The 25,325-nt window shown below is 40.4% G+C and overlaps 2 protein-coding genes across 5 annotated transcripts in view; one reads left to right on the top strand and one right to left on the bottom strand.

Moving 5' to 3' along the window:
• Positions 1-3,150: 3,150 nt before the first annotated feature.
• SNN (stannin) lies at positions 3,151-14,217 on the top strand. The gene is made up of 3 exons (XM_072878704.1): positions 3,151-3,274; positions 4,347-4,475; positions 11,421-14,217. Exon 3 carries the CDS (start codon positions 11,500-11,502, stop codon positions 11,761-11,763), a length of 264 nt encoding a protein of 87 aa, XP_072734805.1. The 5' UTR covers positions 3,151-3,274; positions 4,347-4,475; positions 11,421-11,499; the 3' UTR covers positions 11,764-14,217.
• TXNDC11 (thioredoxin domain containing 11) overlaps positions 8,121-25,325 on the bottom strand; it is a 40,309-nt gene continuing 23,104 nt past the window's right edge. For 2 of the 4 annotated variants that reach the window (XM_072878701.1, XM_072878703.1), the window contains 4 exons: positions 24,144-24,289; positions 22,794-22,903; positions 20,709-20,789; positions 13,657-14,876 (listed from right to left, as the gene is read on the bottom strand). In XM_072878701.1, coding sequence (XP_072734802.1) covers positions 14,252-14,876; positions 20,709-20,789; positions 22,794-22,903; positions 24,144-24,289 — 962 coding nt within the window. In that variant the 3' untranslated portion in view covers positions 13,657-14,251. Of the gene's footprint in view, positions 8,395-8,610; positions 8,758-13,656; positions 14,877-20,708; positions 20,790-22,793; positions 22,904-24,143; positions 24,290-25,325 lie in introns of those variants that run through there. The other 2 variants (XR_012045062.1, XM_072878702.1) reach the window with 2 other exon arrangements.

Raw genomic sequence — 25,325 nt, 5'->3', positions numbered from 1 at the left:
GAATATTGGGGGAAAAATCTTATTGATAAACTTATAATTTTTTTTTCTAGGAAAAGAAAACTATCTCCTATACTAGCATGTTGCATGTTCACAGTTGTCTATTACTTGTGCACAGCTAAGGAGCAATAATAAATAAATGAGAGGGAACTCTCAATTTTTCACCCCTAGCACAGCTGGAGAGCATGTTACTTGATTGCTTTAACTGAATCTGCCAGTATGTTTCACAAGCTCTGGGTAAAGTATAAAGTGGGTTCTTTCTGCTCCCCACTTGTGAGGATCAGAGATCACTAGAGCCTTGCCCCTGCTGTAAGCCTTAAGCATTAACTGGGGACAGGTGAAGGTGGCAAACTAAGAGAAGCTTTTAAGCAATTCTGAAAGATTAACAGCCCTGTACTTTCTCCACAGCAGACTGGAAATTTCCCATGCTATGAGCCTGTGCAGATCAAGCAGCCCATTTGCAAAGATAAGAAACTGATGTGAATGAACCTGCTTTGTTCTCTGTCCAATTTACTAAATATGAGTTACAAAATCACTATAAAAAGTTTCTCAAAGGCAAGAAGTTTTCAAATTATGCCAAAAGAGATTGCTGGTCTTCTCTTAAGGCAGTGCTATTACTGGATGGCTTTTACCAGTCAGATCTCTTGTAATTGCATTCATGCTTTTTGTACAAAAGGGCATGACCCTTCTCACTGAAGTGGATTAGGACACTCATATACAGTGGAGTCTACATCCATGGTTCTGTAAGTAAAACAGGCATCTCCACAGAGATTCAAATATCTAAATGGGATTTAGACATCTTATTAAAGTACTGGCCCAAAGGCTACTTCTGCATCTGCTCACTTGACAGAAAGAAAAGTTACTGCCATGGCCAATATTGCTCTGCCAGACAATCCAGACCATTAGTTACTGACAGTGAAAGTAACCCAGTGTTGGTGTTTGGTCTTCCACTTTCTTTCAAAAAAGATTCTGAACTTTTAAGGATGTGTTTAGAAGTACTTTATTATCTCTTTTATGGTGGCTGATGCATAAAGACAATAGAAACTGATGCTGTGCTACACTCATTAGATCCAAAGCTTAAATAAAACATTAAATTTACATTAAACAATGACTTTTCTAAAATGTTCTTGATTGGCTGTGGCATCTCAGGTATTCCATGCCACCATACATTTTTGATTAAACAAAACTACAAGATGGTGTGCTTAGGGCAGTCTGTACTATGAGACAGCGTCTCTGCTAATGCTGCAAACTGGCTAGATAGGATTCGGGAACAGTTCAGAGTTACCTGTTATCTTAGGAGGGCCTCCTGAGACACCAAAATGCGTGAGCGGGGCTGTACAGCTTCCAGGCAAAAGATGGCTCATGTCTAGACAGCTTCGAGAGCAAGCAGGGGAGGTGAGGCATCTGTCTGGGTACTGGGCCAGATTTAGCTTTTCACTGAATGAGAATGGAAAGGAACAACGCACTTAGGACTGTCACATGCTCATGGTGGACACTGTGTTAATGCAATGAAAAATTACTTTTACTCCCTAGAAAATTGTGCATGATTGTGCTGGTTTTGGCTGGGATAGAGTTAATTGTCTTTATAGTAGCTAGTATAGGGCTATGTTTTGGATTTGTGCTGGAAACAGTGTTGGTAACACAGAGATGTTTTAGTCCCTGCTGGGCAGTGCTTACACAGAGTCAAGACCTTTCCTGCTTCTCACCCCACCCCACCAGCGAGGAGGCTGGGGGGGCACAAGAAGCTGGGAGGGGACACGGCTGGGACAGCTGACCCCAACTGCCCAAAGGGATATCCCACACTATATGGCCTCATGCTCAGCACACAAAGCTGGGGGAAGAAGAAGGAAGGGGGGGACATTTGGAATGATGGCGTTTGTCTTCCCAAGTAACCATTACGCGTGATGGAGCCCTGCTTTCCTGGAGATGGCTGAACACCTGCCTGCCCATGGGAAGGAGTGAAGGAATTCCTTACTTTGCTTTGCTTGTGCGCATGGCTTTTGCTTTACCTATGAAACTGTCTTTATCTCAACCCACGACTTTTCTCATGTTTACTCTTCCGATTCTCTCCCCCATCTCACAAGGGGCGAATGAGCAAGCAGCTGTGTGGGGCTTAATTGCTGGCTGGGATTAAACGACAACAATAATATAAACCAGCATATATATTGTAAAACAGGTGTTTATATAAGTCATGGTAACTTCTGAACTTGATCTTCTGTCAGAGTCTATTCCCTCAAAACTCCTTTTGCCAGAAACCTCTGAAGACTTTAGATGAACCCCAAACAAGATGGGATCTGTCTTACCAGCAACTATACTGCGTCAGAGGAGTTGCAATCCTCCGTCACCTTTTTGCTCTCTGGCATCAGTAAGAACCAACTTCAGCAGAAGGGTGATGAAATCCTGTATTGGGCAATTTCCTAATGCCCTAATTTTCCTAATTTACATAGTTACTGCACCACCACCACGAGGTGAATTACTAAATATAATGGACACACTGGGAACTAGATCCTACTAGACGTTTAAGAAAGACGACCTCAGTGAGAGTCAGGGAGGCCTGTCATGCTGTCTGCATCGAGTCTCCGGCAGGAAGGCCTGGCCTGGGCCGGCCGGTGCCTGCCAGTGCTCACCAAGCACCACGGCGGCTCTGGGGTGGCCGTGGCGGGGACGGCGCCCTTGCCGTACTGCACGGAGAGTCGAGAAAGGGCCTTTTGCGGGGTCAAGGCGGTAGCTGAGGGGTTTTACCCCCGCGGAGGCTGGCGAGGGGAGCGCTGGGGCCGGCGCAGAGACGTCTGGCACCCTCAGTCCCTTCGCGGGGGTGGCTGCGGAGCTGCCCAGCGCGGGCGGCGTCTTCCCGCCCGGCCGCTGCTCCCTCATGCCCTCGCCTCGCTGCCGGTCAGGGCTGCGGGCTGAGGCGGCCGAGGGCGGCGGCGGGAAGGGGCACGCCGCTCAGGGGAGCCCTTTACCTCAGCTTCGCCTTCCTCGGGCCGCCCGGCCCCGCTCCCCGAGACCCGCCAACCCCTCACGGGGCGGGGCGGGGCAGCCGCCCGCCGCTGTCAGGGAAAGGGAAGGGAGGGAAAGGAAAGGGAGGGCCGAGCCGCCGCCGCCCCGCCCGTCAGCTGTTGCTGGCCGGGCCCTGCGCGCCGGGCGCCGATTGGCCGCCGCGCGGCGCCGCCCGCCCCCCGATATAAGGCGGCGCGGGCGGGGAAGGAGTCGTTGCGCCCGCGGTGGCGTCGGTGGGTGCGCCGCGGGAGGGAGTGCGGCGGGGCCGAGGCGGACGGTGAGCGCCTGGGGCGGGGGGCGCGGCGGGATTGATCGATCCGGCAGCAGGGCGGGGGGAGGCTGGGCTGGGCGCCGTGGGAGCCCGAGAGCTCGGGTGGGGGGCGGGCCCGCCACGCTGTGGGCCGGGGCGGGGGTCGGCCAGGCGGGCGCGGGCCGCGTCTCGGGGAGGGTCCCGCGCTGGGGCAGGGGTCGGAGCCTCGGGAGCAGCGGAGGGGCCGCCTGTGCTTTTCCCCCCACCCCTGGCCGGTGCTGGCCCTTCCCGGGCGCCGCCGCAGCGGAGCCGCTCTTTGTGTCTGCGGCGGCCCGGCGGGAGGGGTCTGCGCCCGGGCGCCGTGGGCTCCGCTCCGGCCCTGCCTCGCTCCCGAGCGGTGCTGGGGCGCCCCGCAGGCCCTCGCGCGGGCCCCGAGGGGCGGCTCGGGGCTGCCCAGGCCGGGCGGCAGCTCTGCCCCGTCCTCCCGAGCGGCCCGTGCCGCCTCGCCGCCCGCCCGGGGGCTCGGCCCCCTTCTCCCGGCGCGGTTGCAGCTGCCGCTGCCGTGCTGCAGTCACAAGGCGATGCCTCACGGCTTGTCAGCGGCAGCTCGGGGTGGGCGCGGGCCGTGCCGGCCGCCAGCCGGGCTCCTCTCGGCCGGAGAGGCTCGTCGCCGCTCGCTCAGTGCCGCAAAGCTTAGTGCGAGGAGTTAAGTACGTGCTACAGAGCAAGTCCAAACGGGCCGTGATGTCGACAGTCCTGGGAGTTCACGGTAATGTGAGTTGTTAAAAATGAATCTTGTTCCTTCCTCTGAGCATCTGCAGTGTACCGTGCTGTCTTGTGCTCTTCCTTTTCCTGACATGAAGGCAGGTGTAGACATCTGTCAGTAGATGTTGCTTTTGAATAGACCTAAAGAACTCAGAACAACCTGTAAGACCTTTACCTTGATTAGCAGGTAGGTGAAACAGTATTGGATCTTCTTTCCCTGACTGCCGGTACCAGAAGCTAATGGTTAGATGTCATTATGTAACTCTGGAAAGCCAAGAGAAAAAGGGACTTGGGATGCAGAGCATCTAGAGACCAATGTGATTCCTCTCCACAGGGGAGGAGCGAGGAGGAAGACTTTCCGGACAAGATCCAAAACCAGTGTGACCTTCACTTTTCTAATAAGGTGATTCTGAAACTCTGAGTAGAAGACTCCCAGCCTGAGCTCTTGAGCTACTCGGTACAGGTATGTGATAGGCTTTGGGGGTTACTTGCAGTCTGAATATTTGAGCTGAGTATAAAAACTGCTTGAATATCAAAAATGTATGGGTGCTATCTGGCTGCTGTTAGATAAAGCCATTAAAAAAAAACAAACCCCAAACCACACATTTGGAGAACTACTTTGAATGTGTAAATAGAAAGTTTTTTATCAGCAAACTTAATGTTGCTATCTCAGCAATTTTTCTAATATATCAAGAATTAAGCTATGCCACAGGCATAGCTATAATATATAATTAAGCTATAACACAGCATGTTACTTCTGATAACGGAATGTCAGAAGTGACCCTGTTATCTTATCAGGACAGACTTCTCATTAGAGCTCCATGTGAATGTGACACTGACAAATATAAATCTTGAGTGTGACAGATGCTTTGCCAGCCATGCAATTGCCTCTGAAGCAAACACAGTCTTAACACTAGAAACCTGCTTCAAGTTCTGTATAAACTGGCTGACTTGCCTGATAGGCAGTTACAGCATAAACCTCTTCCACTTGCTATGCTACTGAGAAGGTCTGCCTACTCTTGAAATTGTGTTGATGTGTCTGGGAAACTTCCTAGACTGCTGCTCTCCCCTCTCTTCATCTTACTGTATTTAAAATATTGACTTCTGTGTGGTTTAGCTTGGTATAAAGCTTTAAAAGTGATTCTTGATTAAGTGTAAGGTACTACTACGCCTCATGGGGAAACTAACTGCTATTCCAGTCAATTCTGTTGGGTATCGGGTTTTTATTCTAGTGTTTCTAACAGTTGCTTGAGTGCTAAGTTGTTGGAAGACTGTCCATAACTAATTAGCAACAGAAAGCCTTTTTTAGCTGCCTTCCCTGTTCTTTTATTCCTCGTAACAAGTATAATAAGGGTTGGGAGGAGAAGACTTGCATTGAAGGCTTCTACTAACAGCTCCCTGCTTCTAAAATAGCCTCTGGCCAAGCCCCAGTTTGTGCAAGGTAACTTGGCTTTATCAGAAAGAGGTGTCATTTACTGGAGTTAATTAAGAATAACAGTGATCCCACTTTTTTGGAATTGGTGAAGCCTGAGCACTCCTGTATTGTAAAGGCCTAGCTCTCTGTGGCTGTGTAGCATGGGTGCTGTATGCACCTGTGTGCCAGTGGTAGAATTACAGCGCTGATTTCCCCAAAGGGTTTTCCCCTCATCTTCCATTGTCAATAAGGATGCTCTTGTAATGAGTATGCAGCATTCCTCAAAAGTAATCTTACTGGCATATACAGGAAAAAGCATTTTTCACAATTAGTAGCATCTAGTGCAAGCTGCTGTTACTTTGTCTCTTAAAGATCTTAACTTGGAGGCTTTTTAACTCAGCAGTCATTACTAATCTTTAATTTTTTAAGCTGAAGGTCACCCTGGCAGCTTTATTCTCATTTCCTTTGCCCTGCCCCATTCAACTTTAGGTGAAATAGTGTAATAGAAAGTATACTTCCCGCCTTCTCCCCTGCCCCCAACCCCAAAAAACCAAAGCCCAAAGACTTAATACTTGCACCTTAAACATAACTGCTTGAGGATATTTGGTATAACTGCTTTGGTATATTTGGGTGAACTATAGTAGATTTACCTCTGAACCCTCTTCCTATAGCTTTGGCTTCTATGGTAGCAGTATTTCTTTTCAGAAACATGCTTGCAGGCATTAACAATAGTGAACTTAGCAGAATGCCTATAATAATGGAAAAACTTGGTTTAGAAACTAATGCCAGCCTTGCATTGAATTTGTCCCCTAGCAGCCTTCTGCAATTTGAACTGCCTTTCTGTTTGTCCTTTACTTATAGCTTCTGAATTGGATAACAAAACTTCACAAATGAAGTTCTGAGTAGAAGCTGGTATTAAGCAAAAAAGAAAAGAAGCAGTTATTTATAGAATAATGGTTTATAGCTGCTGTTTTCACTGCTTGATTGCTGTAAGAACTGAGATAGCCTATTTGCAGTTCCCACCAGTGAATCTGACTAATCTTGCTAATGAGTAAATATGCTTAGCTGCTTGCTTTGATAGCAAGCTGGGGGGGGGGGGGGGGGATATAGCACTAGAAGTGCCACTAAGTATGTATGGATGGTGTTAGCAATCCCTTTGAAGATCAGGAATTTACAGCCTTTAGTATCTTACAGTAAAAGTGATAAATGAAGTCAGTGCTGTTCCTGGTATGCTTATGGGCTTTTAGCTCAGGTATGCTTTAAGGGAAAAGTGAGTCTGAAAGCTAGTTGTAATCTCCTTTAGATCAATTTAAGGGGATCTACAGAATGCAGTATTTCTCCCATCAAGAAGTGGACTCTGAAGACAGCTTAATCTTGATTTCAATCAGTTGCTGGTGGAAAGAGTAGTGAGGTTGGAGTTCTGTGTCTAGAAAACAACACAACCCAAAGGCCTCTTTGGTACTTCTTACTAGTATAGTTACAACATGCAAAGGTACTGTGCTAAGGATAGAATTAAGGCTGCAGGAGAGCTTTAGCTCTAGGTATACAGTGACCTAAAGCCAGAAAAATAGCAGCATGAGCTAGCAACAACACTGTAGCTTTCAGTGCCAGAACACTGCAGGTGTTTGAAACAAAACTATCCAAAGCTAATAAAATAACAGTGCTACTATCCCAGTTACTATCATGCACCATTAACTAGCTGTTTGTGCCACTGTAAATCTGTACAGATGCTTAATACCTGACTTTATATAGGGTGCTGGCTCCAGACTCCTTGAGGGGGAAGGAGAAGAGGATATGCCTGCAGAAGGAATGACTTCTACACTTTACCTTTATCTCACTGGGAAGTGGAGTTGAAGTGCTTTCAGCAAGCAACCTTAAATTTTATCTAGTTGTCCTTTTCTTAGAAGGAGAATGTCCATGGAATAATCTTTCCAAAGATATGTAGGCTTGTTTTCTCCTACAACTCCTAGCATTAACTATGGTATGGTGCAAAGATGTGAGGAGCTTTCCAAATAGAAGCTAGAAAGGGCTTCTTGATGCAACCTGATTATCTTGACAGTATTAATGTGAGATCACACTTGTTTCTGTGCCTAGAGAAAGGGAATTTACTGGGCAATACATCCAGAGGAAGTTGTGTTCTTTTCTGTCCCAGAGTTCAAACTGATGCAGATCCTTTGAATTTTTAATCAAATCAAAAAGCATTCAGAATTTTAAAGGTAAAAACCTATGGATTTGGCCAAGAAGGATCTCTAAGAGGAATCTGTAAGTTCCTGTGTTGCACTCAAATTTGGACTGGAAATTGTTTAATAAGGGTAAATCAGTCTCATGCATCCTGGAAGTCCTAGTTCTCAATCTCTAACACTTTGTACCTTGCCATATCAAAGCAAAATCACTTGAGACACAGGAGAGCTTAACCCAGCCAGAAGTAACTTTCTAGTGTAAACAGAGTGAGCATTCATGTAGAACATCCTACCTCAAGGACAGGTCCTGCAACTTTCTGTTCTGTTTATATCTACTACTGTTAACATCTTGGTTGTCTTAGAGCCCTTCTAGTTAGTTGGTGACAATAAATACAAATGACCCCCTTAGACTGGAAGAATGAGTCTGATAATATTCTTCATTGTGTGTAAAGTTAGGAGCAAGACTTCTAAAAGACAAGATAATCTCCCAGTTGTTAAATCTGTCCTTCTGTAAAGGATTCATGTGAATTTATTCTAGAAGGAGCTGTCATGACTAAGCTGAGTTGACTTGCTAGAGCAGTGGATAAAGAAACAAAGTGTCATACCCAAAGTAATCAGCATGCTCTTCCTGGGCAGCTCTGCACCTTGAAACTCTGCTTAAGCTCTTGACTGGCATCTGCTGAGAACTTCATATACTCTAGAAGCATTAGCTGTGTGGGAGTTCCCAGTGACTGAAGTCACCCACTCATGGAGTACATGTGGGCCTGCAAGGTTCTTCCCAGTGCCTGCTGAAAAATAAGACTGATGGAGCCTTGGGTCTGATCTTTGTATAGTTTAACATCAGGGTTTTTCCAAAAGGTGGAAGTAGGGCTTAAACTGCCTCACAGCTTCAAGCAAGCAGTAGCAGTGTTATTAGGCAGTAATTGTGGTCTTAAACAGAAGTGTTCAAGAAGAGTAAATAAGAATTAAGAAAGTACTATGCAGCTCTTCACACAAGGACAGCAATAAATGCCTACCTCTCAACTCCTCTGAACTGCTCCTGTGCATGCTTTGTTCAGAAAAAGCACCTTCCCAAACAGTGGACTTCCTGGTCCAGCTGTACTCCTCAGGATCCCAAAAGAAACAGGAATGGCGAGAGCCCAGTGTGTAACCTGATAAGAGAAAGCCTTGTCTCAAGACAGAGGTCTGCACCTTTAAAGAGCCCCATTTCTCCCTCAAATAGGAACTTACAGATCTGCCTGTGTTTTCCAGGTCAAACTGAGACCATTGCAGTCTGTAGCTGTTAAAAAGGGGGAGGGAGAAATACATTCTCTTGCAGTCCAGATAGATGTAGGTCCTTTGTTACACGACACTGGATGGAACATCTAGCTCTTGCTTTCAAACTTGTTTCTCAAGACTGCTTGCTAGCTATTATGCTGAGGTCTAAAAACAGCTTACCAAAAGATCCTGGTGATACAGAGGATGGTGATGTGCAAAGTTTCATACCTTGTATAGCTGATGCTGTCTACTCACTCAAAGTCTGGTAGAGTGGTAGCATTTGCAATGCTAGTTTCCAGTATTAAAAGCTATTTTCTAGGTGACATAACTGTTTAGTTCTAATGTAAGGTTATGTGCTGCACCAAGCTGCTGTAGAGAAACAGTACTAGTAGGTTGTTATTGCTGCTAGGAATTGTGCAAGCTGCAGAAGACAGCTTAATGTGGACATGCAGTGCCTGCATGAGGAGCAAGGTAAACCATCTTTTAAGCTGATGCTGTACTGTTGTGGCTAGATCAAACAGTGCTGCAGTTCAGACATGCCCTGAGGAAAATGAACTACATGAAAGTCACTCTTAATCACCCTCAGCTGATCACCCTGTGTTGAATAAGCATTGCAGAACCAAGATCATGATAAAAATCATACACCTCTCTGGCTCCAGTGGGTATGTAGCTTTGCTGAGGGTGTGTGGTGTGGTTAGTTTTGTTTTTCTTACTTGGGCAAAATTGGGACTGCAGGACGTGGTTGGTTGTATCAAGTACACTACAAGCTATTGGTTGCTGTAGTTCACAGGGCTGGAAATGGAGCCAGAGTGTGCAAGTTAGTTATGTGACACCGGACCCTAATGGTACTCATGCTGAACTTCTTTGGGGGATGTGTCCTTACTGAAACAGCTATGTGGCACTGTGTGTGGGTCTGCCTTTCCATGAGGTGTTAGGGAATAAACTTAGTCTCTAGCTTGAGTTCTGTTGGTAAAGATACTGCACTGTAATTGCCTTGACTCTTTCATGTTGAAATGCTGGTGAGAATTCAAGTGCAGTAATAATTCACATTCACAATAACCTAATGGTTCTGGCTTGAGGTTGGTTAAGACTGACTTCTCCTGAGGGGTACTTGTGGGAAGATGCTGCTGCTGCAGCTGAGAGACTGCAACAAGGATGGTGAGTAAGAGCCTTTCCTGGAAAGGTATGTGGCCCTCAGCAGATTGTCACTTACGGCAGCCAGAAGATACTCCTGTTATTCCATTGCAAGTTAGTGGCTACATGTCAGCTGAAATGCAGACATTGTTCTGCACTTGCAGCTGACCTCAGAACCACTAGGGACTATATCTGTTGTACCTGAAATTGTAGTATTGAGCCTAACCTGATTCCCACAACAGTACAGAGGTAAGATGTTCCTGGGTAGGACTGGCTCTGGTCTCTACTAAAGTCTTCTATGAGTTTCTGTCTTGTTAAAGAGCTAGGGTAGTAGGAAAGAAAAGGGAATGAATGAATGAGTTATGTCCCAGTTGAAGTGGAGCAACATAAAGCTACCAACTTCGTAAACAAAACTTTGAAATTTAAGGCAAGGCTGACATGACCCTTTATAGTGCTGTGAATTTGGAAGTGGAAGTAACAAAAGACATTCCCGACACATTTTTGTCCTGCCAAAACTGCAGCAGACTAAGGAAGTCTTGGAGCTCCTCCTCTCCCATTTTCCTGCCTGCTGCCTCTTCCAATTTCAGCTGCAGTCCTAACACACTACCTTGCTCTTGTAGTTCAAAAGCCACTAAGAGGAGTGGAAGTTTAAAATAATGATCTTCCCCTTGTGTTTTGTTAGTCTTCAATAAATCTAGCTCTACCTGCTTCTTATGAAAAATACCTATAAAGCAACATCTGGGGTTTTTTAGTTCAATGAACAACCAATTACCATGTAGTCGACCCTTCTAAACAGACCAGTGTTATGGACAGGCTTAGAGTAATGCGTTAGCACTGCAATTACCTTTGCAATTAGCTTACCGATCCTGGAACTGTTAGTATGTAATAAGGATGTTTGTAAATTAAATTTTACAAAGGGCCAGACTTCTGACTCTCAAATGTACTGTTTCTGTAGGATTCCTTTAGGAAAACTAAAGGTAGCTGAATTGTACCTTGTTGTGGACTTGAGAGCTCACCCATGATTTAGTGTTTGTATTATAGTATTAAAACTCTCTATACTAAACTGTATAACTTCCATACAGTCTATTATGTGTCTGTCTTATCTTCTGTCTCCTTGTTCTGTCTATCAAGTAAAAATTGTTACCTCTTAGCAGGCTGACCATGTGCTATCTTGACAAGCATGTCAAGAGTTGGAAGTAAGTTTAGCTTTTGTTTGCTTTAGTTTGATGTAGAAACCTTAATCTTCAAAGGCAGTTTGAAGAAATAGCTTTAAATGAGTAAGAACTGTAGGAGTGTGAGAAGCTCAAAGCACTGAATGCAAGAGGGTCGTGTGCCATTGTGAAGGATACCAACCATGAATATAATGTTGCTGAATATGGTAAAACTGCACAACTTCATTAAGTGTCTAATTTTTCCACTGCAGGAGTCTGAAGATGCAGCAAGCCTGATAGTGAGGACAGAAGAATCTCCTTAAAGAAGTTGGACAATCTGAAATATTGACCATGTCTATTATGGATCATAGCCCCACCACTGGAGTGGTGACCGTTATTGTTATTTTGATTGCTATTGCGGCTCTTGGTGCCTTGATACTGGGCTGCTGGTGTTACCTGCGTCTGCAGAGGATCAGCCAGTCTGAAGATGAGGAAAGCATTGTGGGTGAAGGAGAAACCAAAGAGCCCTTTCTTCTGGTGCAGTACTCTGCTAAAGGACCTTGTGTAGAGAGGAAAGCTAAGCTAACTCCAAATGGCACAGAAGTACATAGCTAACTTGGAGCAACACATGTATATGGACTCTGCTTATGATGTATGTAACCAGCAGAAGAATCTCTATACTGTGAAAACCTGGTCAAATGTACACTACTCATCAGAAAACATCCTGATGAGGATTAGCTAAGCTTTGTTTGCAACTGCATGCACTGAGAAGTTGCACTTTGCATCAACTGTGTATCCTAATTCCTCTGACAGGAGCTGACTCACCTGGCATAACGTCCATTGCCGGCAATGGACGCAGGGATATATTGGTGTGAAGAGACTACTAGGGTGTTTTGTTACTTGAATGTTTAGCTGAGCCTATTTTGATGGAGCTACTACTGTAATGTGAACTACTTTACAACTGTGAACTGTAAATAGGCTGCCAGAAGCTTTTTGCTTTGTGTTCCACAGCATATGGGAATAATATGATGCAACTGTACATAACACAAGGGGACTCCTGAACCACAACTGTAGATGGGATTCCAGATCTTCAACACCAAATCTGCAGTTAAAGCTTGCTGCTGCTACTAACTTGAGTGCACAGCCATAAAGTCAGAACTCTTACTCTTAACAGTTTATTGGACTGATGCAGAATACTTTTTTTGAAAAAAAAGGCATAAGCCTTCAGTAACATGTTGAGGAGCTACAAGAAAGGAAGTTATTTCCTTTAGTTGCAGCTAGGTAGGTTAAGCTTTTTGGCTGCTAGAAGTGAGTTCTTTATGTAGCTACTGCAAGGAAATTGCCATTTTGATAGATTCCAACCTGGGAACTAATGATGGATACTGAACCCTCAGGGATGGTCCAGAAGGTTTCCAGGAGTTTGAAATGGCAGTAGAGCAGGCTTTTCTCTTCTGCAGGTCTGCATGCTGAAAATGTAGAAGTGGTTACCTGTTAAAACTGGCATAAGTGCAACTGGTATGAATTTTTCCTACAACCCCTGTTTTGTGTACTTAGCAGTTGGGGTACATTTTAACAGCCTGTTGTAAAAAGGCATCTTAGTCTACAGACAGTCAACTATAGAATTCAGTTAATGTTCTTGTAGATAACTCTTGATTTAACTGTACTACTATAAGATAAACTTCAGTCTTTCCTACAAAAACAAATGTTGATATGGAAAAGGGAGATTGCTGGTCAGTTTGTAAAAAGTGTTTAGCTAGCAATGGCAAAGTCCTTCCAAATAAGGACATCCCTTTCATTTCCTGCTCTGTGCTATAGTTCAGCTATAGGAACTGTAAGAACATGTTAAATGGGGAGTTCCGGACCTCAAAGGTTTGGGGGGAGGAGAAGGAACAACACTGAGCCACCAATGACAGCTTATGTATTCTAAAACTCTTAGGGTAGGCACACATGCTTTGAGGCCCCTAACCTGTTTTCTATGACTTTATACATAGCTTCCTTTGCCTACTGAAATTTTTAAATACTTAATTGCCTAGGAAGAAAAAAAGCTAGTGTAAATCTGTTCCCGAGAAGTTACAAATAATTAAGTCCAAGTTCTTCAGCTCTATAGGAAGCATTAGACTTGCTTCTTGTACCTGTATATACAGAATAACTAAGTAACATAGGCATAGCAAGCTTGCTTCAGAATTGTTACTATATGCAAGGCAATAATGGTCTAGGCAAAAAGTCTTGTCCCTTTCTTCTACAGTAAGATGTTGTCTTGCATTTTTAGTGCTACATGTGCCTTTTAATTGAAGGCTATAATTTGAAGCAAAACTAATGCTGTCAGTAGCAAAAAGCTCCTGATGTTGCCTCTTGAGTACAATATGGGGTACAGCTGATAGAGGGCTGATCTTACCCTGGCACATGTTTTTTAAGATACTAGTCTCATGAGACTTGCATGTATAGTGAGACCCATATACTTAACTGCTGTATTCTAAACCCCTTACAAATCAAGGCAAAACGGATTAATTCAGTAAGACTTTTTCTTTAGTTTTCAGTAGAGAACAGTTCACATGGCTCTTGCAGGTTTCAAGACAGTCAGATAACTGGTACACAAAAGTGATACAAAGTGCTGAAGTTCTAGAACAGAATAGTTGTAGCAAGATGACTTTGTCCATTCAAGTTTACTGATTACACAGATGAAGTATCTCTATTTTAATTCAGCAAAGAGAATGCAGTGTAAAGGGCAGACTTCAGAAATTATGGAAAAGTATAAATCAAAGGTCTAATTTCTCTTCCAGCAGCTGTAAGAGAAAGCCAGTGAAAAATAACTGGTCCTTAGTCAGAGGTGCTTCATACTGCTGCCCCTAAAAATCAGCATCTTTAATTTAAATGGATAGGTGTTTGCAAGTTAGTGCAATAGTAAAGTGCAGAAAGTGTTTTCTATTCTCCTCTTCTCTTTACATGTGGGTATCTAATAAGTTGTTCAAGTATACAAAAATATTCCATTTGACTTTTCTTTTTCTAGATCATGTGGGGGAAGAAGTCTTTATTTACAATGAATTTCAATAAAATTTGCATAAATACCTACCCAATACTGCATCATTTGACTCTGTGTAAGCAATCATTCTGTCCTGTTTTCACTACTGTGCTCTGTCTCTATGGTATCAATATTATCAATCCTTTTTTCCTCTAAAGTGGCAGTAGCTGTTGAAACTGATACATCATCTTCAGAAAGTATTTGCTCTGACTGAAGAGGTTCTTTAATGTCATCTTTGCTCTGTAGCTTTCCTTCCCTTGATGCCACCAGGATTCTCAGTAAAGTGTTCTCTTTAAGGAGGTTTTCTGATGCATCAGCTAATTCTTGAAGCTTTTCAGCCATTTCTAGTAATTCTTGATTCTTTTGGTCATATGTGGCCTGTAACTGCTCACTGTGGAGCTGCAGAGTCTTGTGCTGCTTTTCTAGTGTGTGTTTTTGCTGCTGTAGTCTATGTTCTTCTCTCCTAGCTTCAGAAAGCTGTGCTTCAAGCTGGTCATGGGCCTGATGAAGGGCAGTGATTTCTGATCTTAACTTCTGAATTTCTCTCTCTAAGTGGGAGATGTGTCCTTGCTGTAGAACTGTCTCTTTATGTAGGCATTCTTTGGTACAGGGCTCTGCTGAAGAAAGACTTGAGTGATGTAAAATAAATTTAAGGAGATTAGGAAGGTTCACTGAAAAGTCTTCAGGGAACTTCACACTTTGTTCCTTCCTAGAAAGACATAACAAGTTAATATTAAAATATTCAGATAGGTAAGCAATGACAATTTTATCTAAGCATCTGCTGTTCACCTCTAACCTGATTATCTTGGGTTTTTTTTATCAAGAATGGTTCATATCACAGCTAAGAGAAACCTGAACTCATGTAATAAAGATAGAGGATATAGTATTTTCTTTTGATGAACCCTTTTACCTGTATTCCAGTCTAGTTACTGTAAGCATATCTGCCCTGGATTGGTATCTGTCTGAGAGCAAAATTTTCTGTCAAACTGCAGGAAACAAATTTTACTCTTAAAAAAGTTATGAGCTTGAAGTACATATGGTAGCATCACTGTTGGGCAGGTGTGAGCAGAGCATACTGACATTTGTTAATAAATTGAAGGAGAACATTTAAGTGTTCCTAATTCTACATACATTGTTAGAAGTTAAGTCCAGATGTATAAAGCTATCTGATAGGAAATTACTATTTTGAGCCTATATATGTTATCCTGGAAGAAGGAGCTTAATGTGTTCCAACATCAGAAGGGTATTACAAGGAGCAGAAAAGTACAGTTTGCTTTTTAAACAGTAAACAGTCACTTAAGTCAGAAGCAAGGCCCTTTTGCTGTCAAAAAAACCTGTATCTTTTTACTTGTTCTTCTTAGTTCTTTGTCTTTATGCCACTGAGGTGATCCAAGGAAGCAAACCAAACAAGTTGTTTGTTTTTTGGTTTTTTTTCTCCCTGAAGCTCATTATATGGCTGTGAATACTAAGCCCAGCATATGAAGAGGTAGGCCCATTGCTTTCTGCTACAGCATAAACTGTTACTCTTAACCTGACAAAAAAGAGTTCAAGCTGCTTGAAGACCAACAAGTACCAAATTTCTTCCTCAAGACTACTACACCAAAAGACACCCACAACATCCAGCTGTGTCAAATGTTAAAATTATTGCCCTTTTTGGACAATGTGCATACTTTACCACAAAACATAGGAGGTTAAACTGTTCTCTGAGGACTAGACAGGAACTAACTCTTAACCTTCTCTTTCTGAACCAGTTACATCTTCAACCTTCCACTCAGCATGTTCCAGTATAACATGAGTTTGCTGCCTCCTGACTATTGCAGTAGAGCTACTTCAGTATGTTTAACTGGGAAGCTAGCTAATAGCTTATCACGTTGTATCGTCTCTAACCTTTGCCAGTCAGAAGCATATTCTCACTTTCATTAGGGAGCCATCAAAACAGAGAAGAAAAGCTTAGTTTACTTCCCTTTGGTTGCCAAAGTTGTAGCCAGATTAGTGGTAGGTAGCATACATTCAGCCATGGGTTAATTACACAAGTCAGAAAAAGGACACACCCAAACAAAAGTTATTCCACAGCAAGAAAGCCAGATTCCAGTATAATGCCTGATGCCTCAAAGTTTACCAGTACTGCTCCTGTACAACACATACCATGGACAACTCCTATGTCCCCACATGTGACATGATATTTCTGAATTGCTTACACTGTGCATCTGGAACAGGGGGGTTATTCAGTTACCAATTACAGTTGCCTCAAAAACACTTCCTGTGAAATCTAACTCATTAGCATATGGGATATAAACATATGCTAAGTTCATTTACTGAGAACTACTTATTGTATTTCAGGTAGAAGACAGATACCATATTTTAACAATAATTCAAGAACTTCAGCCAGATGAGGCTCCTGTTCATCAAAATTAAGCTATTTCTGGAAGTGTAAGCAACATGATTTTTCTTCCCCTGCAGACTTCTGGTGATCAACCAAGTTACTCTTGTAATTACCATCAGCAGTTTCTCAGCTGACAATCAGCTCACATCCAAGTTTAATGAATCATAACATGATTTAGGCAAAAAAATAGTCTACGCTAAGACTGACTCATTATACAGTGGTAATATTTTACGTCATCATCCATTCTTATTGATCAGAAACACATGTATGTATCAGAAAAGTATGTATCAGAAAAGCTGAAAGGCCGTTTTTTAAAACAAAAAGCAAAACAACATATTAACAGCACATGGCGGAAAGAAATTGAGAACAGAGTTAATTTGCAAAAATTTTCTCATAAGGCAAATGCATAAGGCGCTGCACAGAAAGCCTTAATATGAGGCACCTTTATATCCAAAATTAATATATGACTACTCTAGTAGTGCTACTCATACTACAAATACTATCAAAACCTCATTTTCTTGGTTACCTAGATGCAGTAAAATATAAAACACGCTGGAGAGGAAAAGCAGGAGAGAAAACAATGACTAGAGGTAAGGTACCTTTATGCAACCAATTGGAACATTATAAAAACAATCTTACTAAAACTATTAAGTCTGTCCCTCCAGAGACAGTCTAGAGCTGCTTTATAAAACAGACCAAGGCAAAATGAGTATCTATGGAAAGAAATAGTGAACACTGGACTTCATAGTAACACAGGGAAAATCGTCAGTATTAGAGGAAGCTTCACTTACCATAAATTATTTTACTGCCCTAAAACCTGCTTGAGCTATGCTTTAAAATAATTCAAGAAAAGCCTTTTCATCATCTTATATGTGACACTCACTCTGTCCCCTAGAAGGCATGGTTATGCAAACTAGATCCTTGTTCAAAAGTGGGAGGGAAAGTCACTTGACTCAAGTTTCCAAATAGTATGTTGGGGCTCATTAACTAGAACAATGGTCTTAAAACTGTAGCCACAACAATATTTGGAAATCAGTTTCTAACTTTTTCTAGCCCTAAAATTAATCACATTAGTATGGTTGTTAATATGGTTAGATCTAGTAGATCTTCAGCTTATGCCACTTGACCTAATAGAGTAGAGGACAACAGCATACTACTACTACTACTTGTCTCAATTGTCAACAGCATCTTTTTTACCATTACCATCATTTTACCATTACCATTTGCTGATGACAGAGTTCTTGAGGGAGAAGGGTGAAAATCAATATTTTTATTTTACATTGCAAAGAGGTGGGTATTTATTATAATGCTTGTTTTCATGTCCTTCCTATAAAAACTGTGATTGTGTAAGATTATTAATATTTTAAAGAAAGAAAAACAAAACCCAAGGTCAATCAAGTCTAATGCATAGGGCACGCATGTAACACCAAAAACATATCTGAAACAATAAACTGAGCACTTCTGAAAGCTTGTGGCTTGCTTGCATCTAATGTTTCTTTCCTGTTCCTCAGCCTATGAGAGGCTGTGTGCACCTGCACTGTGTGTACTGGTACAATGCAGAAATGACACACAGGTTTGACAGAGGATTTCAGAATTTCTCCCTGCTGCAGAGGAAGAGTAAGATTCAGGACCCTTGTATGCCATTCAAGGTCCCGTCCCAGTCCTAAATGTACTCTCCCGCCCTTTTACATCCCTAACTTTAGAGTTCCTTTTTTTCCTGACTCACCCTTTGTGCCTTTCTCTACCCCACCCTCCTTTGTCTTGCTTTTTTATGTTCACCCATTCATGAATCAATTCCCTTCCTCCAACGCAGCTTGCTTTCATCATCCCAGAAATTATTCTCAATCCTAGTTGTCTCCTTGAAACTACACTTCCCTGTCCTACACTCTTATTTCTTGGCTCTTTCTCTGAAGTCTTGCTTGCTGTATATAGTTTCACTTCACAGCACGTACGCCTTGTTTTACTGCTAATCTCCTTTAGATATTTTCCTCTGTAGGTGTTAAACTGCTACTGAAGCTTCATTTGTTTTCTGTTTTAAAGAAACAACACAAGGTTTCTAGAATGCCAACAAATCTGCTGCTACTTTTCTTCTGTGAAAAGTCCAGCACTTGTTACTGAGTCAGAATGAAAACTAAAACATTTTGGCAATATACACAAATTCCCATGATGTAATTCTATAGTATCTGTAAAACCAATGCTGTGTAATTTTTTTTTTAAATTACTGCTAAAAAAATTTAGTCAATAGCATTAAGGAGACTAATGACAACTAAAGTATCTGTGCTATTTCAACAAAAAATTTTTTAGAACTTTGAAAAAATGTATTTATGCTCAAGTGAAAGAGTGAAGTAAGTGTTGTTTTAAGAAAGAAAAAAAGATATTTCAATAACTACAGTGTTAGTATACACAGGAAGTTCTTACATGAAATAACTTTACTTTCAAGCATGGCTTTCACTTGAAGACTGTATCACACCATTTGAAACATTCATAGTTTAAAAAAATTTTTTTTTAAATCTTATGTTTAAGAAACAGTGCAGTAGAACAGCTCAATAAAACCCCCGAAGTATTTGCAATAGGTTTTCCAGTTTATCTAGGCATGCAACATGACAATCTTCCAATAACTTTTATACAATTTCCAAACAATTTTGAGAATGTTTTCATTTTAAGTACATTTTCTTACTTTGCTTCTTCAACTACCTTTTTTCACTCCATCCCATATTCTCTTTCTACTTGATCACAACATTCATAACAGTTGTTTGGGGGTTTTTTGCTTCATGTTCTTTTTATGGCAACACAATGATGTCACCAAACAAGATTAATGATATCACAAAAGCAGGAAAAAGAAAGTAATTCTACATTCTGATTTTATCAGGAATGAAAACACCTCTTATTTAACATACATTTCATACATTGAAATTTCTTTTAAAACGAAACTTATTTCAGTACAAAAGGGAACATAGCTGACATATAAATGCAATATAAAACAGAGGAAAATTTAACCCTTATTTTTATTAAATCAGGACAAGATATGAGCTATCTCTATATATAATGCCATTCCTATACTATTTAAAATCAGAGATTTTGCTTTAGATATTAGCATCTCCTCTAGAGAGCTTATAAAGGACAGAATTATTTCAAGTCATTCTCTCTGCCACTGTTAGACTAGTTCTTAACTGATGTAACACTTCCATGGTTTATGCAGACTGCCAAAGAATCCGATATCCAAAATACAGGTCCAGCTAGACACACATACATTCCCCCCAAAAGCCAAACATCAGAACAATGAGAGAAACGCAACCTGAAAAGAACTTTAGTTTGAGCCATGAACACTCCGAAGTCCCTCTGATTACATTACATTCATTGTACCACAGAGGAGTGAGGGAGAAATAAAAATTTACAGATTAGGAACACTGTAATATTTCCAAAGGATGCATAAGCCCTCCTTTAGTACTCAGATTCTCTACTTTTTTTTTTTTTAGACGAATTTTTAACTTTAAAAACATGTAACAATCTATCTCCTCTCCCTCTGTAATGTCAGGATTGTTAGGTTTTGTTCTCTTAAACAAGACTAAGCTTGGGCTGGATTACTTACTCTCCATCTGTGCTTATTTTTTATTTTTCTTCATTAAAAAAACATAGCAAGCAAATCCTTGCATTTTACTGCAAGAATCCATTAAAACATTCTTTGAGATCTCTCTTTGTTTATCCAATTAGAAGCGATTAGATACAAGTTGCACTAGATCTACGTTGCACCACCATCTACATAATTTCTCGCCCTTCTTCCTCTCCTGTAGTCACTCATTAATTTATTTGGACCATGCCAAAATAGTAATTTTAAATACAACCAAATAATAAGGAAAATTAACTGAAGAATAAGGTTAGTAATGCTGCTGTTCATAAAGACTTACAAACAATTAAATAATGACCTTTGGAGAGAACATTCACTATCTGCATACCATCAGCTATCCATGTGTGTTGGGGGTTTTTTTTGTTGTTTTGTTGTTGTTGGGGTTTTTTAATTAGAATATGCATAAAGTAAGAATGCATACATGGAAATGAATTACTGTTTGGCTTTTTTCTCTACTAAGACATGTAACCAGATAGTTATTATAACTTAGTAAAATGAAAGTTAAAAATCTACAGGGAAAAGAATTACATTACCTCTGATGAGGAAAAAATAAAATGGTTGGGAGATGGTCTGTCATAAATTCCCATGGAAGGTCATTTCGAGTGATATCAATTCTGTTAAGAAAAGACACACTGATGAAGAGAACAGGCAGATGAACAATCTGCATTTTCTTGCAAAACGCCATTTTAGGGATTGGGAAGAAGGAAATGCAAGTATCTGTGAAAGTAAGTCTAAATGTGTTATGTCAAAAATACATCGTGCATATGAGTCAGCATAATTAATTACCAATATTCAAGATGATGAATCTCAGTTTAACAAATATCTGTGGGGGGGGTTTTTTGCTAGAAAAATATGTACAGTATTCCAACTGCTCTTACTCAGCAATTAAATCGCACAGTCACTCATTATGTGCACATCTTCATTATGCACACACCCTCCTTCTCTGAAACAAACAGACCTGCCTAACAGTTTCAACACAAGACTGAAGTTTCTTCTATCCATTAATTTGTTCCTCAAGTACAACTCTACGAATATTTTCCCCTGAAGTAGTTTTGGGAGTAAATTACTTCGCTTCTTCCAACAACAAGCACATTCTTAAAGGCACAATTTTTTCTAAAGCTCTACATAGAAAGGAACGCCAGAATTTGTGAATGAAACACTTGTTCAGTTGCTTGTTATGTTTTTCTCTGCATTTTTAGGGTTTTTTTAATTACAAATAAAATTCTTATTAATTACAGCAATTTTATTATGGAAAAAAACATAGTTGATCACATCAATAATACTGCAATGAAAATAATGCAGCAAATGAGAGAACTTCAAAGTCAGGAAAGACAATGGGTGTAGATTTGAGAGTAGCATTACATCTCTGGGAATAAAGCCGCAATTATAAAAATCTGGAGTTATCACCTGTTTAATTGAATTTTGTTTCCCTATACATCTCATGCTGCCTTCTGGAGTACATTCAGTCAGAATGAAACAATGATGCGATCAGAGCAGATGTTGTAAGTATTGATGTATTATCAAATACATGAACAAGAATGTTTGGGTTGCACTGAAATATTAAAAATCCTGGAAATGCCAAACAAAAACATGTCTTTTTTTATACACATAAAAATATACTTTAATATATATATAGAAACATATTATACACATGCATATATATATATATAAATATATATGTCTATAAACTGGTTTTGGCTGGGATAGAGTTAATTTTCTTCATAGTAGCTAGTATGGTGCTATGTTTTAGATTTGTGATGAAAATAGCATTGATAACATAGGAATGCTTTGGTTATTGCTGAACAGCGCTTCCACAGCATCAAGGCCTTCTCTGATTCTCACTCTGCCCCCACGGTGGATACACTGCGGGGGTGGGGACACAACCAGGCAGATGACCTGAACTAAACAAAGAGCTATGCCATACCATATAACATCATGCTCAGCAATAAAAGGGAAAAGAGGGGGTCTTAGGGGGGTTAGCCATCTTTCACTTGGGCACCATCTGGGCATCGGTCTACCCCCAGGAGGTGGTGAGTGACTGCCTTTGCATCACTTGTTTTGCTTTCTTCTCTCTCCTTCCACTTACCCTTCAATTATTAAACAATTTTGTTTTGTTTTATCTGACCTCCGAGTCTTCTTGGTTTTATTCTTCCTTTCCTCTTCCCCCGTCCCACTGGGGATGGAGGGGGGGAAGTGAGCAAGCAGCTGTGTGGTACTTAGCTGCTCACCATGGTTAACCCACAACAATATGTATTTTGCCTATCTCAAACAATTTCTCAAATACAGTACTACAGGACATAATTATTTGCTACAAATTATCAGAGGGGTAAAAATTATTTTCTGCTGCTCTTTTATTGATTTACTTCCTGAAATTAGGAAGCTTCAAGGTTAATTGCACTGTTTAAAAATTCATTTTAACTAAACTGCATAAATACTGCAGTGAGATTGAAAATTTATACGGAGGAAAACAAAATAATGCCTTCAAAGAGAAATGAAGCAGATGACATTCACATCTACTATTGCAAGATTGTAGAGAGCAAAAAAGTAGTTATTTTCTAGGCTAATGACCTCAGTGAACTTACATTATTCTAGAGAGATGAAATCAGAATCTTTTTTACCTTGCCACAGTGAAATTATCTGGAGGCAAAAGCCGAGCAAGTTGAATAAAGATGTGATTAAGAGAAGCACAGAATCCACACCACTGTGCATAATAGAGCAGCAAGACATTCTGGAAAATGAAATGGAGAAGAGTTTGATTATCTATTGTAGTTAATCTGCAGTAAAGGAGGACTAATCTTCACAACATCTAAAACTTGGAACCCTTAAAATGTGAAAGGAAACTATATCCTAATGTTAATAAACTTTGTTATAAGCTATTTACTGATGCCCTCTGTCTACTGACTTTCCACACAAAAACTCTTGGGGAATTCTCTTTCCATAAAGAAAAAGACAAAATGAAGAGGATTATTTAGATTATTCAGTTTAGGATCATTCCCTTTAAGTGAAAATGCACCAAACTTTACTGCACTTCCCAAGATTCTTTTGCAATCTTAAATTCCTATGTATCTAACAGTGACTGTATACTTTGGGGTGGAAGATCATGGCTAGACTTCTGCTTTTTGCCTCTAACTAGCAAAGCAGGAGTTAGGGCTGCTGGAAACCAATTACTGGAGATTCATACATTCCCTGCAGACCTGAAAGACAATGCATATTAATCCTTACTATCACATCTTTAATTTCTTAAAGTAATTTAACTACTGTTCAGGATGACATCTTATGTAAAGCAATTTCATGGCATGCAATTGGAAAGCTTTTACCTGTGAGTTTTTTTGCTGTGTGCTTTCAAATAATGCCTTAGGTTTAAAACCTTCTATTTTTTTTCATTATGTTTACTTTGCAATAATGTTTAACTGTTTTTAAAGTAAGTTTAAAAAAAAATGTAATATATAGAAAAAAAGTTGTAGTATATTTATTTCCTTTGAGGTATGAAACACAGAAATCTGAATATTCTTCAATGTTACCTCAAACCCTATGTATTTAGCATGTGCTCCTGCTACAGTGGAAGAACGGAAAAGAAAAAATCAGGTCACGGACACTTTTTTTTTTTAAATTAAAATCTATATTTCAAACACACAGGAAAAAACCCACACCTCTTCCCCCCCAAAAAAACCCAAAAAACAACCCCCCAAAACCCAACAAACCTTGAACTGTGGCAGAAACCTGTCAGGGAATCAGTTGCACTCACTTTTTGATTATTTTAACACCAGAAGATGATCTTTTGCAGGTTTACTTAAGATTGCACTATTCCGAATTGCCTTTTTTTAAAAAAAAAATACTTTTGAATTGTTACAAAATAACATATCTATGTTACAAATAAGCAAAGCACATCAATGTAAAAAGGAATGAGAACTCCTCCTCAAAAGTCTGAGCAATGATTTGCAAGAAACTTTTTCAGTAATGAGGTGTACCTTTTCACTCAAAAACACAGTATCATGAAAGGTATTAGTAGTCACTTCAGTGATTACACGCTGTTCATGAAAATGGACTGAAGGGTCATCAACAAGATGCCTTTTCAAGGGACTGTAGAGAATACTGAAATTTTTAATGAAGTTCTCTGAAATGAAATTGATACATAACAAAATTATTTCAGTTTCACAAATATGTGATTTTAGCAGTTTTTGCTTTGGAATTCAGAACAACTTACAGAGAAAATACAAATTCAAACCTGGTTTCATGTCATTACTTTTTGACAGTTTGGTATCAACTCTTGAGTAACCACCACTTATGTGAAAACAAGATAAAATTTCACTGTTTTTTTGTTTTGCTCATTACAGACTTCTTTTCACTTGCCAAACTACTCTCTAATCTTGCTTCTACTCCTATTCAACATACTATAATAATAGTTCTCTACCCTCCTAATTTAACCAAACACCTGGTAAGTCATAAATAGGATCCTCTCACCATTTTTCAGTTTCTACATAGCATTGAAGTATTTGACCCTTATCTTGAAGCTCCACTTAATTCCACATTTATTGGCATTTATTCTTTCATTTTTTATGACTTTCCCTGTAATTCTCCTTTTGTTTTAGACCTTTAGAGACTGTGCTATTCCCATGCCAATAAGACCATCCATCTTTTGTATACCAGCAACCACCTTCCTCTTCATTCAACTTTCTCCATAGTTTTAAGATATTTCACAAGTAGCTGACCAGTGGTAAAAATTTAAAACAAGCTCCAAAGCCCTCAACTACCTTCAGCTACACTACTCTGAGCCTGGACCATGTTCTCTAAATTGCTGCAAGATATCAACTGTACCCTTCTTTTCAATTTAGATAGAGAAATTTTATTCTATGCATTATAAAATAAGAGTATTCAATAATCAAAACAAAAGATATAATACCAAACACACTAAAAATAATGATTTTATCAAATAGAAACATCTTGTGCTGGTATTCCAGTCCAAAAACTAGGCCCAAGTAAAACTGGCACTTTTGTACAAAATACAAAATACCAGATCATCAAGTTTATCTCTGAAATGCAAACAGCACTACATTTAATTTTATATTTACTATTCAGTATTTCATTAAATTCTCACACCAGACCAAAAGAGGTTTTTTCTTTCTAGATCTCCAGATTTTGAATATATACAC

The sequence above is a fragment of the Ciconia boyciana genome, chromosome 13, assembly GCF_034638445.1.
Source record: "Ciconia boyciana chromosome 13, ASM3463844v1, whole genome shotgun sequence".
In the NCBI taxonomy this organism is placed as follows: Eukaryota; Metazoa; Chordata; class Aves; order Ciconiiformes; family Ciconiidae; genus Ciconia; species Ciconia boyciana.
Note: the sequence above shows the minus strand (reverse complement) of the source record. Positions and strands in the feature narration are given on the sequence as shown.

Bases quoted from the DNA above. Each gene is read 5' to 3' on its own strand.
- SNN (XM_072878704.1), top strand. From the start codon at position 11,500: ATGTCTATTATGGATCATAGCCCCACCACTGGAGTGGTGACCGTTATT.